This window comes from Epinephelus fuscoguttatus, linkage group LG6 (assembly GCF_011397635.1).
Source record: "Epinephelus fuscoguttatus linkage group LG6, E.fuscoguttatus.final_Chr_v1".
Taxonomy (NCBI): Eukaryota; Metazoa; Chordata; class Actinopteri; order Perciformes; family Serranidae; genus Epinephelus; species Epinephelus fuscoguttatus.
Window position 1 is genome coordinate 28,088,201 of NC_064757.1, and position 18,855 is coordinate 28,107,055.

General features: G+C 42.9%; 2 protein-coding genes across 2 annotated transcripts in view; both read right to left on the reverse strand.

Annotated features, from left to right (window-relative positions):
* The window catches only part of pgm5 (phosphoglucomutase 5), a 43,075-nt gene extending 28,916 nt beyond the window's left edge, over nt 1–14,159 (reverse strand). The window contains exons 1-6 of the mRNA XM_049579173.1: nt 13,586–14,159; nt 10,724–10,886; nt 10,414–10,560; nt 9,454–9,579; nt 9,156–9,346; nt 7,540–7,694 (exon numbers count right to left, since the gene is read on the reverse strand). Of these exons, the coding sequence (XP_049435130.1) occupies nt 7,540–7,694; nt 9,156–9,346; nt 9,454–9,579; nt 10,414–10,560; nt 10,724–10,886; nt 13,586–13,843 (1,040 nt within the window). The 5' untranslated portion in view covers nt 13,844–14,159. The remainder of the gene's footprint in view (nt 1–7,539; nt 7,695–9,155; nt 9,347–9,453; nt 9,580–10,413; nt 10,561–10,723; nt 10,887–13,585) is intronic.
* A 2,495-nt stretch (nt 14,160–16,654) lies between these two features.
* On the reverse strand, nt 16,655–17,924 carry foxd5 (forkhead box D5). Its single transcript, XM_049578957.1, has one exon. It carries the CDS (start codon nt 17,837–17,839, stop codon nt 16,772–16,774), a length of 1,068 nt encoding a protein of 355 aa, XP_049434914.1. The 5' UTR covers nt 17,840–17,924; the 3' UTR covers nt 16,655–16,771.
* Between the last annotated feature and the right edge of the window lie 931 nt (nt 17,925–18,855).

The following is an 18,855-nucleotide window of genomic DNA, read 5'->3' on the forward strand; positions in this document are numbered from 1 at the left end:
TAATTAAAAACATGATTCAAATACCACAATACTCAAGGGGCATGTAAAATGAACCTTGTGGTAGTTGCACATCATATTGTATAAGACCTTAAAGCCCCATTCTAGTGTATTTTGGCATTTTTATGATCTGTCATATCTCACTGAGTCATGATTAGCCCAGCTGTCTGCCAAATATTTTTGACAAAGAAGTTAATTTTGTGCTCATATTTAAAAAAGAAGGTTGTTGCTAAAAAAGGAAGATGGGGTTTGACTATAATAGAAGCTGGAGGTCATGTGCAGGTCATATTTGCACAGGTGCACTGTCATGCCTCTTTGGGTCTGAGCGGCACAACTGCTCAACATCATTGTGAGCTAGCTAGTAAATTTAACTTGTATTTTGGCTACACTGACAAACGCAATAGATGTGGACCATTGGTTGAGAAGATGTCATATGGTATGTATGTTTTTACTGGCTACACCTGCAGCGCAGATACAGCAGGGTTGTTTTCGACATGGGCAAAACAGGACAGTGAGCTTTCAGTTTAGGATTGTTTCTTCAGTTTTGGACCCAGCAAACTGCTGTGAAACTTCAACTTTTTCACTAACTTTGTGTAACATGGATAAGTTAGCATCTACAGATTACAGTTGGTTATGTGGGGGATAAGGTTACTAAGCATCAGCCAGCTGATACTGGAAAAATAAATGACAACAGGGTCATCAAGACCCCAAATTGTAAGCCTGGTTTGATACAAAGTAGCCAATATAAAGTATGACTAGCTTACTTATCAGAGTTGATTATAAATTGGTAGGAAACATTGATTTAAAATTAGCCAAAAACCCTAACAGGGCAACTAGAGTTTCGGCTTTGCCTCTCTGTTGTGTTTCCTGTTTCCCCCTCCCTAGTGTCCGGAGTGTCCCCCTCCTCCTGCCAATTAACTTGAGTGCCAGCAGCTGCTGAACCTTCACACCTGAGTCCCATCAACAATCAATCCACAGCAGTATGAAACCCCAGCTCAGACCTCCAGACTCTGCCAGATCATTCAGTCTCCTCTGCAGTACAGACATCAAGGCCAACTTCTAGTTTATTTTTGACACTTGGCCTTTTTGTGCTGTTTGGACATAAATTTACACTTTGTTATGTGTCTCACGTTCACAACACCAGCCTCAACCATAACCTGCCACATCCAGCCTCATTCTCATTTTCTGCCTCTGGATTTGGACTGCTCTGCCTTCAGCTAATCCGCCTGCACTGCCTTACCATTCCCAGATATTAAAGTATTCTGCTCCACTACTTCAATCTACAATAAACTGCCTCTAACCTTTCCGTTTCCTGGTTTGTGCATGCATAAGGGTCCTAAGTTCATGTGACACAACATGTCCATATCAACAGTCAGTTTGATAGTTAGGCTGAGCGGTTATTATTCAGAAGTGACTGAATTCCAGCTAACGTTAGATTCATATTCAATTGTATTTCCTTTATGTGACGGAGGTAGAGACAAATCCTCCACCTCATGACTATAGACTAGAAAAAAATGGCCATAGCTAACGAGACATCACCCATTGGCTTGTGGATTGCTGTTTAAAGCCTTGAGGTCAGCATTTTGGCCGTCGCGGTCTTGGAATTTGGTAGCCAGAAATGACTAAATTTGGATGAGGGTGGAGCTGACACACTAACTGAGGTGATGCCTTGTAGACAGCCTGTCATTCAAAGTGGTCACGCCCCTAATTATGCATAACTTTCAGGCCTCTTGCTCATAACTTATGCTAAAGTGACCACCATTGCTATCCATGCTAATACACATGCTTCACTTTGACATATATGCTAGAATGGCAAATTGGTTGACATGGTAATGGATTATGTCCAACTATTGACCACACCCACATTCTCTGTTTGAGACAGAACTTTACCAAAAAACAGGAAGTAAGACTGGCCGAGATGGGACTTTAATTCTTTGGCAGCTGAGAGAGACAATACAGTCTCTTGATTGCTTTAGTCATCCTAGTAACCAGCACAACAGAAATAAAACACACACAAAAAAATTCAGCTACAGCACAACATTTGACCTCTCTACTTTGTGGTGCTAATCAAAGATTCAGTACAAGAACTCGGACTTCATCCTGGTAACAGGCACACCGGGGAGCCCAGCCTTCTCTTCTCCCTACATCCTCCCATCCCTGGAACGGTTAAAGGAGAGGCAGATGTTTCCTTTACCAAAATTTTCCTCCCACTTTCTCTTCCTCCGACCCCTCCCTCTCTCTCTCCCTGCATCAGCCCTCACTTACAGTATGTGCACAGAGGGACACAGGCACACAACACAGTGAGACAGACACCCTCAGTCTCCGGCCTCCTGTCCACCTGAACCCAAATACATTCTCCTTCTCTTTGTCGTTTTGCCTTATTCCCTCAGGACACACACAACTACATACAGTACCATCACATTTATCAAGGCTTTGTAACACAGTTTGCTTGACTATGCATAAACACACAGTGGGGAGGGTTGCTCAGTCTAAACACTCAGCCTACAGACACACACACACACACAGGCCACTCGCTCTCCTAAAAAGGCCTACACTTGGGCCGACTCCAGGGTCCAACACCACACTACTAAGTACTTCAACACTTCCTGGAGTTAGCTGTAGACATGCAGATATGTACATTCTGCATCCAGAGACAGCAGTGCAACGTTAGCAGTTTAAGTGGTGGTTATGAAGCTGGACAAAGTGACCCTGTCCTGCAACAATGCCAGTAATTATCAGATAAGTGCTCATTGAAGAGGTAGGTGTGCTCTGCATAAGAGCACGTACCCTAGAGTGTGTCGGCAAAATGGGTTTAACAGGCAAAAAATGAAAATCTTACATAATGCAATTTATTTCTGACGGAGCTCTTCTGAAAGCCCAAAGCGTGATATAATCTGTAGTTTAGGTATTATCTGTAATAGACATCACACTGTAAGGTAATTCTACTTCTCAGGAGATTGCACAACCAAGTTTCCAGGAAATTACATTTATGTTATCATCAATACAAAAAAAGGAAAATGCTGCAAAAATAGACAAAGAGAGATGGAGGAGATATTTTTAGTAGTAACTAATGAAAAGGTCATTTTACAGAGTGTGTGAGCTTGTGTATGCTGTGTGAGGGAGTGAGGCTCATGGCTCAGGGTTGTAGTGGGACATGTGACATTTGCGTCTCAGGTCCCAGTCTGTGTGTGTGTGTATATGTGTGTGTGTGTGTGTGTGTGTGTGTGTGTGTGTGTGTGTGTGTGTGTGTGTGTGTGTGAGATGAAGCGAGGCTGACATGGGAGGCAGGGTGAGCATAACTTTGAAGCAGCTCTTTCACTGTGATCATTATGGTTCAGCATCATAAGACAGAGCCTCAGGCCTTGGGCAAGTGTGTGTGCATGTATTTGTGTGTGTGTGTGTGTGTGTGTGTGTGTGTGTAGGAGTCTCCCTACACAAACAAAAATGACCAATATTTCTGTGATGTAACATCCCACTCCACATACTTGTAACTGTGAATCAAGAGAGATCAGGATTGGCAGTGAGGTCACTTCCTCAATGTCTGCCAGTGCTAACACATACTAATGCACGCACTCAATCATACACACACATGTCAGCCTATGAATCTTGTTCATATGCAACTATTCTGGTTCGTAATATTCTATATGTTTCCTGGCAGTGCTCAATACCAATTCAGGAAATAGTGTGATGCTCATATCCTGTAACAAGAAGCAAGGGTATATAGGAGGCAAACAGCAGAGGTGAGGACACGACGTAACACCAGTGACTTGTTACTTTACTTACTTTCCCCCGCGCCCTAAGATTAAGACGTATGTTATTTAAAATGTCATGAATCAATTAGTGTCCCTTCATTTCCTGAATCAACTAACATTAATGCTATTCCCAGCAAGTTCACGTGTAATTCTGCAGATCCACTTTGTTTGAACCAATCTGACAGCATCCAGTCAGGTTGCAGGAGAGAACCATGAAGAACTAATGCTATGCTATTAAACGCCAGTTGAAAATAAGGATAGTTTCGTTCACCTACAAAAGCTACAAGTGGTCAACAAAACCGAAGTGCAGTACGGAAAACATGCAGGTCAAAAATTGCAGACGAAGATACAACTTCCAACAAACTTGTTTGAACATATAAATACAAATTTTATAAAGCATTCATGATTATTGTAAATCTAATAGATGATTAATATGTTGTTAAAATGGCTTTATATTTGTCAAAGAGCACGCTATGACTTGTTAAGGGCTCGAAACTCAAAGTTTAGGACTTGGGATTTGAGTGCAAAGACTTGAGACTTACTTGTAACTTGCAAAACATTGACTTGATTCCCCATCTGGTTATATTATGTTGACAAAGGCTCCAAATTCATCACGAACTGTCAATGTTAATGTTTTTGTTTTTTAACCATGATCTCTGTTTTCTGCGGTTTTACTTTGGCTCTTCCAGTGGTAGTACTAAAAACCAAAACGGACAACAACGTCCGCCACAGCTGTCTCTTCGCCAAGGATCAAGGATACTGTGATGGACAGTTTAGATCAGTGGTTCCCAACTGGTGGGTGGCAGTCCAAAAGTGGGTCGTGGGTCCATTCTCAATGGACCGCAAGTGACTGAAATGTGTCTGATTTGTAGAAAACACACTTTATTTTTAAGTACAGTAAATTTCTGGCACAGAGCTTTTATTTTGATGTGCCGTTTCCTGCTGCAGAATGAGTGACTAATGGACAGCTACTTTGCAGAGACAGCAAACTAGCTCAATGACATGGCCAAACACAAGTATGACGCCAAATAAGTCTGGACCCCGGGGCTGGACCAGTTAGGAATCACTGGTTTAGACTGCTGCAGTTTTCACAGGGATGGTATCCAACAGAAACTTATGCCATCAGGATAATTTAAAATATTGTAAAAACAATTTAAACATTCTGCCTAACATGCAGAAAGAACAATAATATTTTCCCCCCAAATGTACTTTGAATGTACAAAATATTTGCATATAAATATAATTCTTAAGAGATGCAGTCGTATATGGACACACACACCCACATTGTGACACATCCATAGCACAGACACACACTCATAGAGATATGCACTTCATTCTTCAGATAGGAGACACTTGACGGAGTTGGCAGGTGAAAACCTTGTACTGCCATTTTATTTTGTTTTATGTTTCAATTCAACAACTTGTAATAGATTTTGAACAGGTTTCCAGTGATATTTTACGGGGAAAAAATAAAAATTGCATGAATAGTGAATCTATCTCAACTTGCTGAAGGCAATAGTTTGTTGAACTACACTTACACAGAGTCTGAACTAACTCCAGTTGATCTTTCCTGGTTCCCTCATTGCATTAAATGACACATTTTCATTGAGCAGCACTCAGTTGGGTGCAGTGCTGGGAACCCTCCTACTGGAACAATGTTAATGGGGATGACTCTAGCTGGGATCACATCCTCTCACCTTCTGCTCGCCTCTAGTCTTACATAACGGACAATATTTATAGGCGGTGAGTATATGTGTGCGCGGGGGTTGTGTGTATGTGATCTCACAGTCTTATTCATAGTGGGTGAGTCTTCATTTGAGAGTGTCGTCCCTCTCCAGAGATTGGGCTGCTGCAGTAGTTTGTGGAGAGAGGTTGAGTTGGTGTGACAAGGGAAGGCGAAGCCCCTTAGATCCAAACATAAACTGCAGCAGCACACATGATGAAATGTCCCTGTGGTCTGGTTTACGTTGGGAAAAAACTTAAAGAGCTTGAGAGAGTTACTTGATCTGAACACAAACTCAACTCAGGGCTCTGCAGAGAGGCAGATTAGATTCATGCTCTTAATACAGTTGAGTCGTTTGGCCTAAAGGAAGAACTGAATTTGTCATGTCTCCTCTAATTTAATGCACTTTACGGACACAATACTTGTACTTTTTGTACCGCTTTAAGATACATCTGTGTTCTTCTGTTTCTGGTGTTATTATAGAGCATGGAGTTGGGCACTGGGACCCTGATAAAGACACAGTTGCATCAAAAAAGTTGGTGTGGTTTGTGACCTTTAGGGTTGTGGTCACTGCACTCCACATTTGCTGGGTCACTTGTGGGTTGCTGCTTTGCTCAACTACATTGTGACCATTTTGTTCTGTGGTTGTTGGAGTCCACTTTTTGGTGTGGTCACTTGTCACTTGGTCACTGCTATTTGGTATTTGTTGTAGCAAATTCATTGTGCCCTGTTTTAGGTTTGGGATGTAGTCACCCCACAGATCACTGGATCTTACAGTGAAGGGTGTGGCTTCCCAATTCATTAGGTCAGTTTGTGTTGCTGGTTTCCTGCATCCATTACAGTAACTTGTGTGGTGTTGAAGACCACATGGTGTCCATTTTGTGTTCACTTTTGTTGGATCTTTGTGTTGCTGTTGCTATGGCAGCAACTTTGTAGTTGGTCTACTTGTTATGATCCTTTGGCATGTGGCTGTTGCACTCCATGTTTGTGTTGGTCACCTGTGTTACTGTTTTTGGTGTTGGTAAATGCAGTGACTTTGTTTGGCTTTGGTTTTCTTTTCACCTCATGGTCGTAGCCATTTTGCACCTGGTGGGAGTGGCACCCACTGATTTGGCAGAAGCTTAATTGGCCCTTTATGATAAGATCTTGTTTGATTCAAATTAGACCCAAGGGGACACTTTCTATCAGCAGTGGTCCCATCTGTTGTTACGTACACCATTTGCTTCATATTGAAGAGGTGACCGCATGTAGTACGGGGTGCTCTGAGCACCATTGTTCCAGATTTCAGTGTACTGGGATAAGTCTTCTGTGTTCTGTGCTGCTGTGCCTTTTCCTCTCCCTTGTGGATCTGCCCAGGTGTGCTGCATTAGTTAATGAGGTGCAGTGCACCTGGCATGGAGGAGATGCTTAAGACCTCCTGTGCCAGCAGCAAAGGGGAGAGGCCTCTGGCGTGGGGACTGCTGGTCCTGCTGCCTCTCATCGTGGGATTTTTGTTGTCCTGTTTGCTTGTTTTAGTATTAATAAATCCCATGGATTTGAGCGTTTTAAAGGTGTATTTGTGATTATTTTGGGTCAGTGTTGGGCTTATTTTCGCGCCATAGGGCCGCCTAAGGGTGGGGTGTAACAGCTTACACTAATGTAAGCTGCGAAATGCTCCAGTTTCTTTTTCCACTGGACCCCCTAGACCTACTAATACCCCTTTCCACCATATTTGCTAGTTCCTAACTGAACTTTGTGTCACAAATATTTGTTTTTATCCAAAAAAACCAAGCATAGACCAACTATTAATGATACGCAGACATAAAAGACTATTTTGTGCAAGACTCCATCCTCTCTTTCCAACCTGTTGAATGTGATATGGCCACTGATGTCGTCATCGTTTGCACCTCAGGTCAAGGACAACCTGCTATTTTTTTGGTTCCAGCTAAGAGCGATCTGTTTTAGGTTTTGAACCAAATTCTTTTTGGCAGAAATGCTCAAAACGGTTGCAGGCACCCGAATGGAACTAGCCCCACTTTGGTGAAAAAGGGGTATGAGGGTGTGTGCATGTGTTAGCGTGTGTTATACCTGTCGATGGCAGCGCTAGTGGCCATACTTCTGGCAAAGCCCTTGACTCCCATCTGTCTGAAGTAGGGGATGGTGGAGAGGTTGGCAGCCATGATGGCCACTGAGTCTGAGGGGTTCACAAAGAAGCCGTTTTCTCCAAGGATCATGTAGCGGTCCTGAAAACGGCACAGCATTTAGTACAATGTGAGTCTAGTTGTTGGTTTTTAGTGTAATGATGTGAAGAGAGAACTGCATTCAGACTTAGCTTTATTGTAAAAAACAAAACAAAGGATAAGGTTGGTGATTTTTGCTTACTAATCCTAATCCTCTCAATTAATCCTATGAGGAGACCAAAACTAACAATGAACTGGGCTTATTCTTCTGCACCACAGACCTCCATGTTGTCTAAATGATGCTACTTAATACATTATGGAAGCAAAACTATTCAGCTATCAGTCACACAGCATAATAACCTTTGGGTTGCCATAACATTCGGTAAAGTTGGATTTGCAGTTCTGCTGCAAAGAGCAATATAAGCCAGAAATAAGTAAAAAAAAAAATAGAGTGCTTTTTTTTCTCACCAACATTCACAATTACTGTTTAAAGTTTGGAAGATATTGGTTACGGTATTATGTAACAGTGACCCCAAAAAAGAGACCTGCATACAGTGAGATTACAGCGACTGGTGCTAATGACTGTGAAGATACGGATCCTGGTGGGAGAAACAGAGCAGATATGACATAATTCTCCTGATGATGAGCTAATTTACTTTGCAAAGGGTGTGTGTGTGTGTGTGTGTGTGTGTGTGTGTGTACAGTAGAAATGACTATTGGATGACACTGTGGAAAAAGTGAGCTGCTTGTTGGATCATCGTGGATACAGTATTATTCAGTCCTACATTTCTTGTCTTCCTGTTATCAATGAGCAAACAAAAACAAATAAAAAATAAATAATACGCTCTCTGGTATCTATGGGTGGAGTCTAAATAACCTGGATTTGGTCTTATTCTGTAAAAAAAAAAAAAAAAAATTAAAATAAAACCTGAATAGGTTTTGAATGAGTGTAATGCTGAGTGACCATCATAAAAGATATCTCATGACATGTAAGAAAGGGCATCTATTTAAAATAAATAAAGCATTGCAATGTTAATGTTTGTGAACTAAATTAAACCAATAAACATTATCAACCTCTTCCAACCTCCAAATACCACAGTTATAATCAGAATACTTGGGACTTTCCTCTAAATCTACATTATTATTTTATATCACAAAGAGGTTATTGCTTTATGGTGCAAAACAGATGACAGGACCAGAAGTGCAGCACTAAAGCTTTGAGAGTCTTGTGCAATGTCAGACAGTGGGATGAGTGAGAGGCCTTAAAGAAAATCTCTTCCAATATACCTCTTTAACAAAAGAAAACCACTTATCGAGCAACATTTTTGCTCCATTAGCTACAGCCAGCACCTACGTTTCTGTCGCTGCTTCACAATAAAATGCATTTGACTAACATATTGAATTTATTTTCTAAATGATAGTAGTATAAAAAAAGCATCCACTGGAAAACTGAATGCATTTCAATCATATGATTCCACCAGTTGAACATCAGATTTGAGACATTTAAAAGTAGACATGTCTTACCCCATCTGCATCAAATGCAGCTCCAAAGCCAAAGTCACCTCCTTTCATGGCGTCTACCAGAGAGGTGGCGTAAGTCAGGTTGGGCTCAGGAGGTCGACCACCGAAGTCCTCCAGAGGGACGCAGTTGACAGCAGAGTTAGCAGGAGCTCCCAACTCATCACACAGGATCCTACGCACATAGGGGCCCATCACTGCGACACAACATGAGGAGAGGAGGTAAGACAGACACTGTTTAATCTCCAGTAACATTTATAAGAGCTCAGGGGCTATATGTAAAGTAGATGATGAATTGTCTCACCTCCATTCATGGCATCTATGTGTATCTTGACCTGATGTGGTCCTGTGAGAAGACTTTTGATGGCACTGAAGTCAAAGATGTTTCTCAGCAGTTGCAGATACACGTCAACTGAGTCTACGATCTCCACTAGGAACACAGAGAAGAGACGATTAGCATTATTTGTTTGTGTGCATGCATGTGTGGATTAAAGTGGAAATAGACATGTTTTTTTGCTTAACTCACTGTTATGTAAGTAGAAAGTAAATGTTGATTTACAGTGTAATAGCTATAAAATAATGACATCATCATTTTGATTGGTTCCCTATAAGCATAGGCATATTATGAGACAATGGGCCACTGGACACAGACATGCAAAGGGCCCCACCACCTCTCCTGCATACAGACTCTGTGGTGGTTTTGCGTGTCTTTGCAGTCGCTATGCATTTTTTTTGTGGGTTTATTTCTCCTTGAGGTTGTTTTGTGTCTCACTGGGGTAACCGTCTCCTCTTGGTCAGTATGTGTTAATGTGACATTTGGCATTTTGCAAACGAAGGCCAGGGCCCCCGTGATACCTTGCACCCCTGGGCCTGTGCCCAGTAGGCCTGTCGAGTAATCAATCCATGCCTATAAGCCTTGCTTTTACTATGCAATTCTGTCTGTCACTGGGTACCAAGAAAATTAAGGTTCGATTTACGGCACAAAGGAAGTGCGTCAACCACTGTGCAACCAAAACAGGAAGATGACAGTGCTTTTGTTTTCCCTGGTAGCTATCCCCAGTTACCAAAGACTATCAATGTAGGTTCTGTGCAGTTACTATTTCCAGCAGTGGAACTGGCAGACGGTGTAACAATCAACGTGTGGAAACTGTGGTAGTTGCCATGCTCTATGGAAAACTGAAAGTGATCTGGCTGTCTTTGCGACAGCGGCACCAACAATAGTACCACTTGGACGAAAGGCAAACAGAGTAAGTGAGTATTGTACCTCTGAAAGGTTTAAACTTGTTCTCCAGATCAAATTCTTGTCTTCCCAGCCTGGACAGGTCAATGCGAAGATCGGGGCAGATGGCGTACTCCTCGAGCGTCCGGCTCACCTGGTAGATCCTCTCCATCACTGTGTCCGTAGACGGGCCTACCACACAAATAAAGACAGGTGTGTCAACTTGGCAAACACTGGCATTCATTGTTTTCTGGTAAAAAAAACATCCCTGACTTTACAGACGGTTTCAAAGCCCTCCCTCTGACATTAAACATACTCAATAGGAAAAAGCAGTTGGAAGATTTTCAGTCCTCACCTCCATTTGCCACATTGAACTTGATTCCAAAGTCTCCACCAGGGCCTCCGGGGTTGTGACTGGCTGTGAGGATGATCCCGCCAATGGCTTTGATCTTCCTGATGATGCAGGAAACAGCAGGGGTGGACAGGAGGCCGTTGTGGCCGATTACCAGACGACCAATCTACACAGCACAGATATTAGAGAGACGCAATGTTAGTTGCACATCAATCCAGGATGTCATCTATTGTAATCATGCTTACTGAGAGAATAGTTCAGGGGTCTACTGTCTTTTGTAGCTGCCTCAGCTGTTTCCTAAATGCTGCGTAAATATAAATTTTGTTGCATGGAAAAGTGATTATTCATGGGGAAATGAAGCAGAAAAAATAATGCCAGGTAGTGTTTCTTGAGCTGGCAGATTTTTGACAGATTTTTTTAGTCTACTCTGACCTGAAAAATTTCAAAAGCCCATCTGTCCAACTACAACTGAATGCAACCCAGGCTCAAAGATTTGTCATCATTCTACAGGTGACTAATTGACATCCAGATTTAAAAAAGCAAATGATCTGCCCCGAGAGGGTGCCGAAATAACAGAGCTGCACTCTCTATTAATACTTCGTATGCTACTTTTAAAGTGGTAATACCACCAGCATCCCATAATTCCCCTGCATATCAGCCATACTAAATAAATGTGTCCTCACTGGAGAGGAATTTATTCTCCTGACGTCAGTGTATCCTCCTAACATCCGGCATGCTGTATGTGTATATAAAGAAAAGATAAGGAAAGTGAGGGACAACCCTAATAAACGTACTCTTCCAAACACATTTTGCCTGCATAGTACTGTGTGTAATGACCTAACAATGTGTATAATGCAATCTATCATTTCCCACTAGACTGTATTCAGTAACTAGTGAAAGAAACATAGTGCATGCACTGGGTCGGTTATCTGCAAGTTGCCACTGCCCTGACTTTTGGTTCAATGCCATCTGACAGGGGATCCCCAAAGCACGAAGTCTGGCCCTGGAGAGGTGAAACAGTGAGAGCGAGGGGGGCAACACACGTTGGCAGGAAAATAGGGCAGGATGGATGGAAGTGCTGATAAGGCCGACATCAAGAGACATTTGGCTGGGCCAGCAGAAAAACGGACAGATCTCAAAAACAAATTATATTCCCTTCAGATTTTCCTTTGGAAACTGCCCAAACCAATCAAAAAAGATCTCGCAGCAAGCGCTTTAAACAAGCGGAGGGGATTTTCCTCCTCTATGTCTCTCTCGCTCTGTCTTCCTATTTTAATTTATCTGCTGCTGACACTTGAGAGCTCACACACACACACACTTTGGATGGGTTTGCATGTGTTAATACCACCGATCATTACTATCACATAAACTAGGGCTTTCATGTCTGTTTGAGGAGTAACTGCACACATGTCAGCCATGATAATAAATACTGACCTTTGCAGTGCAACATGTTGATATATTACTTATAAAATGTTGATTTAAAAATCAAAAGCCCTACTAATTATCTTTTTAAAGAGAAGTTGGAACAATCTCTGCAGATAGTATGGTTATTCTTGCAAACAGAAATGCTTCCCTGTCTTTTTTTGCTTGTAATGTGTCCCCTTAATACAAAGTTTAGGTATCTATGAGAGGTGAGCAGTACCCTGGAAACATGGTTTTTCAATTCTCAGGCTTCCATTTTTGTAAAGCTATACAATATCTTACAATAAAAAGGGTAAACATTAGTAAACATAATTTTGTTTTTGCTCATCTTCTACACCAGTAATCATCTTCTCAGCTCATCCCTTTGGACTCAGCCAGGTTGGGGACCACTGGGCCACAGCTTAGACAAATGAACATCCATCCTGAATCCAAAATATGATTGCATCTTTGGGGAAAACATTCATAATTTGCATCATTTATGGCAATTTTATTTCATCTTTGTTCTTGATTGCAGTGATGAGCAGCTTAAGTCACATTTGGATTTACCTTACAGACAACTAATTCTTTACTTTATTTTCATTTATGTTTACTTCTATGAAAGGAATTGCAATATATTAGAGGGGACACATCCGTCAAAATACCCAATTTGCTTAAAATGTCTCCCCAGATATAAAGGAAAAAACTGCTATGCCATGAAAGGTAACCACGCATCACTGTCTGAAATAATCGTAGCAAATCTACTCACAGAATTATAAATAAACTTCCCAAATTGCCATTTTTATTATTGCCACGGGTTCTAGTATCACAATGTACTGCAGTTCTGCGTGTTGTTTGTGCAAGTGGTGTTGCCATACATCAGCAAAGCAGAAGCTGTTACTCAGCTGCTGTGGGTGGGTACAATCAATATCGAACACTGTACTGTCTCTTTATTCCATTGCTTTAAAATGTATTAAAAAAGTGGAAACTAGACTGTAATATGAGTGTTGCATAGGCTATATCACTGTCGATTGTTAAAGTTTTTGGGAAGCGTCATATAAAAAAATCATAGAATAGTATGTCATAAAAAAGTCATGAAAAGGTCATAGTGTGTGCTCTTTTCCTGTGCGGCCCTCCATCACATGCTGGCTCCCAAGAATGGCTATCAGCCATCAGCATTTTTGTTTCAAAATGCTCCAAAATGGTCAGTTTAGCTGTAAAGTTTCTAAAAATGTATCCTGGGATGAGCCTCCCTAAGCCCCCCTGAAGGGTTGGGTGGCACTGAAAATGCCCCTCTATGTTAAACAGGTGATTACGGCCCTGGTGAAGATACACTTTAATTTTACTTTTACTCAGACATGTTAGTCTTGTGCATGGCTAGCATGTTGCCAGCATGTTGATACAGTGGAACAAATGCTTGGCAGTCTCTTGTATGTGAGGACTGGAGGTCGCCCCCACCCTTCTTACCCCGTTGGCAGCTGCCATCTGCACTATCACCTCGGTGGCAGCTCGGCTGAAGTAGCGGCCGTCGCTGCCCACCACCATAGTGCAGCCCTGTCGGTCCCGCAGGTCGATGGAGGACAGGACGCTCTGGATGTAGTTCTGCAGGTAGTTCTTCTTCCCCTCGAACACCGCAGTCTTCCTCCGCAGCCCGTTGGTACCGGGCCGCTGGTCGTCAAAGGGGGCGGTTTGGACCGTCACCACCGGGATGGGGCTCGTCTCCATCCTCCTCGTCGGGGCCCAACGGGAGGACGCCGATCAAACAACCTGGAGTTAGTTTTTAAAGTTCGCTGCTGGTGGTGTCCGACCACAGAGTCAAAGTAGTTTAACGTGGAGCAAAGTTGGACCTCGTCAGCCTGTGAAGTGAAGCTGCTGTTCCCTGTTAAGGAGGAGAGCAGTGAAAGGAGTCCCACACAGGGACAGGAGGAAACACCCAACCAAAAATGTCCTCACCACCAACTTGTGCTAAAGCCCACAGAGCTGCATCCCTCAGCACTGAAGTTAACATTCAGCAGAACTCTCCTCTGCTGTTAGACAACTCCCTCTTTTCCTAATAAGCCTGAACAACTGACTACAAGAAAAAAAAATCAGGGAGGGCCAGAATCTTCAAGGCCCACAATCAGCTGAGCCTCAGGCCAAAAATAGACCTTTGACTGATGGCAGAGGGGAATTGTGTCGGGACCACCGGTCTGCAACCGGACACCTCCTGTGTCTGAGCTGTCACCACTGCCCGGTATAAAGGCATAAGCCGTGACTCAAGTCACTTATAGGAGTTTATATGTGGGAAATGACAGCGCACTGAGCACAGCTTCACTCCATAACTGCAGAGTGTTTCATCATAGCCACATTTGTTTCAGGATCTTCAGTTCTATATCTCACTGTCCTCTGCAGTTTATTTGCACATGTTTCCAGTATAGCTTTTAAATGCATTGTTACTCACATTATTACAAGAGTAGGTTAGGCCATTACAAGCCTGCAGCAGTCCGCATTGTATGTGCTCCAATATTTGGTAAACAGCACCACCTTGAGGCAGGAAGAAGGAATGACCTTTTAAACACAAATACCTTTTAAAACAGCGGTGTCAAACTCATTTTATTTCAGGGGCCACATACAAATAATTTGATCTCAAGTGCTGCATTATGAGTAATTTCAACAGTATGTCTTAGTTTTTCCACTTTCAGTCAGTCTGCTGCTCACTTTCATTATATGTGACGTTTGTTTTTCATGATTTCCCACTAAAGCGGAAGCTATTGAAGAAGCAGGTTAAGTCGTCCCCTGCCTCACAATCTGAAGTTTTGTCAGTGCCTCAGCAGCAGGGTTCCACTAATATTGTTTTAAGACATAAGTCTGATACAGAGTCTTTTGTACTGAAGCTGCTGGTTGACAATATTTTGCACAATGTTTGATATCTTTATATGTGACCACAAAAAGTGCTTTGTGTTATTTCACAGAGCTGTGTTCTGATCAGAGTGGAAAAGCCCCTAAGGCATGATTTTAGATGAAGTATCTGCTCACAGTTTAAATGGCTCCTGAAAGCTCTCAGCCTGCACATGTGCATCAACATTAGGTGTGCCGGATTGGGCCCTTTCGTGGGCCGGTTCTGGCCCACAGCCTTATGTTTGACACCCCTGTCTTTGAGTGTTTCATCCCACAACACATACAGCCTAAAAATAACAGCAGAAATATTACTTATTTTGTATTGTGTGTGTGAACTGAGTGGGCTTTCAATGTGTTAAGATCAGGATGAAAAAAAAGCAAAGTTCATCTTAAAAAGTAAACTATTAGAGACTCTTTTTAACTGTAGATCAGCGAGTGTCTTTAGCCCTAGCCTACTTTATCAACCGTGACTTAGGTTTGGAGCTGGCATTATGCTTATCAGTATGCTGGTTGGAAAATGTGCTTTAAATTTTTCTCCCAGTGTTTTATCTCAGTTATTATATCTCCATAAAAGCCAAATATCTGCAAAGGGGTGTTTTAACTGTGAGTTTAGAATGATTACACTTTTAAAAAAGACTTAAAATATTACAAAACCAACAAAAAAAAAAACAACCAAAGATGTTTTACCCCACTGTGTGAAATGTTTGAAAGATCAAGGAACTCTGTCTCACAAATGCCTACAATGCCATAGGTTGCAAACTTTTTGGGGTCATTTTTAAGACTCTTTTATTAAGGCCTTTAAGAAGGCATCCCCCCTGCCCCTTTACCTGCACTATTTGGGGAGGTTGAGTCAGGTAGAATGAAGGACAGTATGAAGCTCAGGCCATCTCTCTATCCACACTGCTTGCAAGAAATTTGTTGCTTCAGCTTTGGAAATCTGAGAATCTCCCAACATTGGATATGTGGCAAAAGAAATTTATTCATGTTTTACATTTAGAGAAAATTAGATTCACGCTGTCAAACCGAGAGCAACTTTTTACCAAAAATGGCAACTGGTCATTAGTTTGATTGAAGAATTTAAGTGAATGGTTGATGGTTTAACAGGTTAACTGTGCCATGATGCCATGTCAATACCCTGTAACTTGTGGAATAACATATGTGTAATATTTTTATGTGTTTTGCTTTGTTTTTCTTTTGCTGTTGTAAAAAAAGTCTTAAAATATCATTGGCAAATATGCAAAAGAACGGACTTGATTGGGAGCATGTTGACCTGTATTAGTTGAAAAGTTTGACTTTAATAATGGTGAGACATTGTGAATTTGGGGGAGAATTAAACTTTCTAAACTGACACTTAATGCATCATCTCACAATTACAAAATGTAATATATTTTTCACTAGATATTGTTTTAAAGAAAGCATTTATCAGGTGTTTTTCCTGTCCTATTCCTTACTTTATATTTCCACTGGGCCCGGACCCAAATAACTTTGTTCAAACTGCACCTCTCTGCTTTAAGGAACAAAATAAAGAGCTTTAAACATCACAGAAATGTTTGAAGACATTTATTTTCACACTTTAATTAACAACAAAAACACAACATGAGTTTCCACTGTAGCAAGTTTCACAAATATATTACCACTCATCTTATTTACACAGATTACTTTAAGACTTTGAACGTCAACGCACATAAATATCATGCAATCAGAATATTTCTTTAAGAAATGAGCTACACCAACGTGTCTTCACAGAGCATCAAACTAATAGATACTGTAAAGGCTTCAGCAGTGATGGTAAGAGAGTCTGAGATGCTCGTTCCTTAAAGGAGCAGTGCTCAGCATGGCAGGGGGGCAGAATGGAGTCCTGGGAGCCTGCAGGAGAGTCGGCACCAAGCAGGCAGCAGGGCCCGACATGAGATGACCGTATCCTAGAGCGCTGCGAGGGCTCTGCAGTGGATTTGGGTTGTGTGCACTGATGGGAGATGGTTTGCTCATGATGCTGTCAATGCTGAAGGAGCACTTTGCCTGCGGGCCAGGCTTTGGCTCAGCTGGTTCTGTTGCGCAAAGCTGCGCTCTGAAGTCTTTAGGCCCACTGCACTTCCCGTGACTGTTCAAAGTTTGTGGTGGAAGGTGATAGGAAGACGGAGGCATCATGATGCCCTCCTGTACAGGCATGTACCGGATAGGAGCAGCAGGCGGGGGGCTTACCTGGCCTTGTACGCAATATGGTTGCCCGTACGGCCGGTAGCAGTTCAAGTTGGAATAAAACATAAGTCCGTCTTTGCCAAGCTCGGGCTGGTTTCTCTTGAAGCGCTTCCTCCGCCGAAGGAAGCTGCCGTTGTCGAACATGTCCTCAGAGGCAGGGTCCAGAGACCAGTAGTTACCTTTGCCCGGGTTTCCAGGCTCCCTTGGGATCTTGATGAAGCAGTCGTTAAGGGAGAGGTTGTGCCTGATGGAGTTCTGCCAAGCGGGGAACTTGTCTCTGTAGTAGGGAAACTTGTTGCTGATGAAGTCACAGATGCCGCTCAGCGTCAGCTTCTTCACCGGGCTCTGCAGGATGGCCATGGTGATGAGGGCAATGTAGGAGTAGGGAGGCTTCACGGAGCTGCTCTGGACTTTCCTGGACTGCGGTGCGTCTGCGCAGAAACTGTTCTCGCTCTCCCCCGAGGAGTCTGGTTCAGAAGAGTCAAACTCGGCTCCAGATTCTGCTGAGGACCCGGCGTCCGTGGAGCACTGGTTTCGGTATAAACGCCCGTGGCCTGGCTCATCCTCGCCCACTATGTCGATCTCATCCTCTTCCAGAGGCGAAGCGACATGTAGTGAAGCTTCAAATTTACTGGAGAGAGTCATGGTCACGCGGAATGCTCACAAACGCGTAAAAACTCAACTGTGCCAAAGAGGCATTAATGGTTCGCCGTGCGTAAAAACCGAAAGGACCCTGTTCGTGCGTAAAAGCGCATCTACTGTCCAGTCCGACTCAAATCTTGCTTATCGGCTGTTAGTTCTGGAAAGGAGGGATGAGGCTTTTTATGTTGGGAGACTGCTGCCCTGCAGGCCAGTCCCATTAACCCTCTGGACCTATCAGAGTAGCCCCTCACCGCGGGGAACCAGGGGAGGCAAGCACACAGGTGGGGGGGGGGGCTTGGGGAGTCCTGAAGTGCGCACGGCATATTCATGCAAAGACAGTTTATAGACGGCAAAGTATCTATGCATTTAATTTCAATTGCCAAGAAACTAGAGTTAGTGTCAAACCAGAATTACATCAAATGTAACAAAATCTCCCAAATACTAAAGAAAAATGGCAATCCTTTATGTGTGGGTTTTACGCGTCACCAAAATAACGACTGTTTCATTTCAGTCTCATCACTTTTTGCACTCCTGCAGGACAAATGGTCCACACATCCACAGTATACACCCATATGTGAACCTGATATAGGCAATGTTCTGTGCACCATGCTTCCAAAATACATTGATAAGACGTTAAAGTTTAATCTTGGTATTTTAATCATCTGCTATTACAAATCGCAGCAGCTCAGTCGGAGGTGGATGTTCTTGAGAACTTTAACACCACGCCTAGCCAGTGTTAAGAAACCAAGTGTTTCCCCCTCGGATCCCCCGCGGGTTCGTTTAGTTTGCCACCTCTGGATGCCCGCAGGAGGTGTGACCATGAAAATGGCCGTGGTGGGGCTTCCCGCAGCCCGCACAGAAAAGAGCCAATAGTCGCCTTAACGAGGCCATCAGCATCAGAATCGAGTAGGAAACGGCTCAGCTGAACGGTGCGCTCTGGGCTACAGGGCTCAGCTCGGCTTTATGACCCGGGATGAATAAGCGGAGTCATCCTCAAAGCAAACCAGCCCAACAGCGGA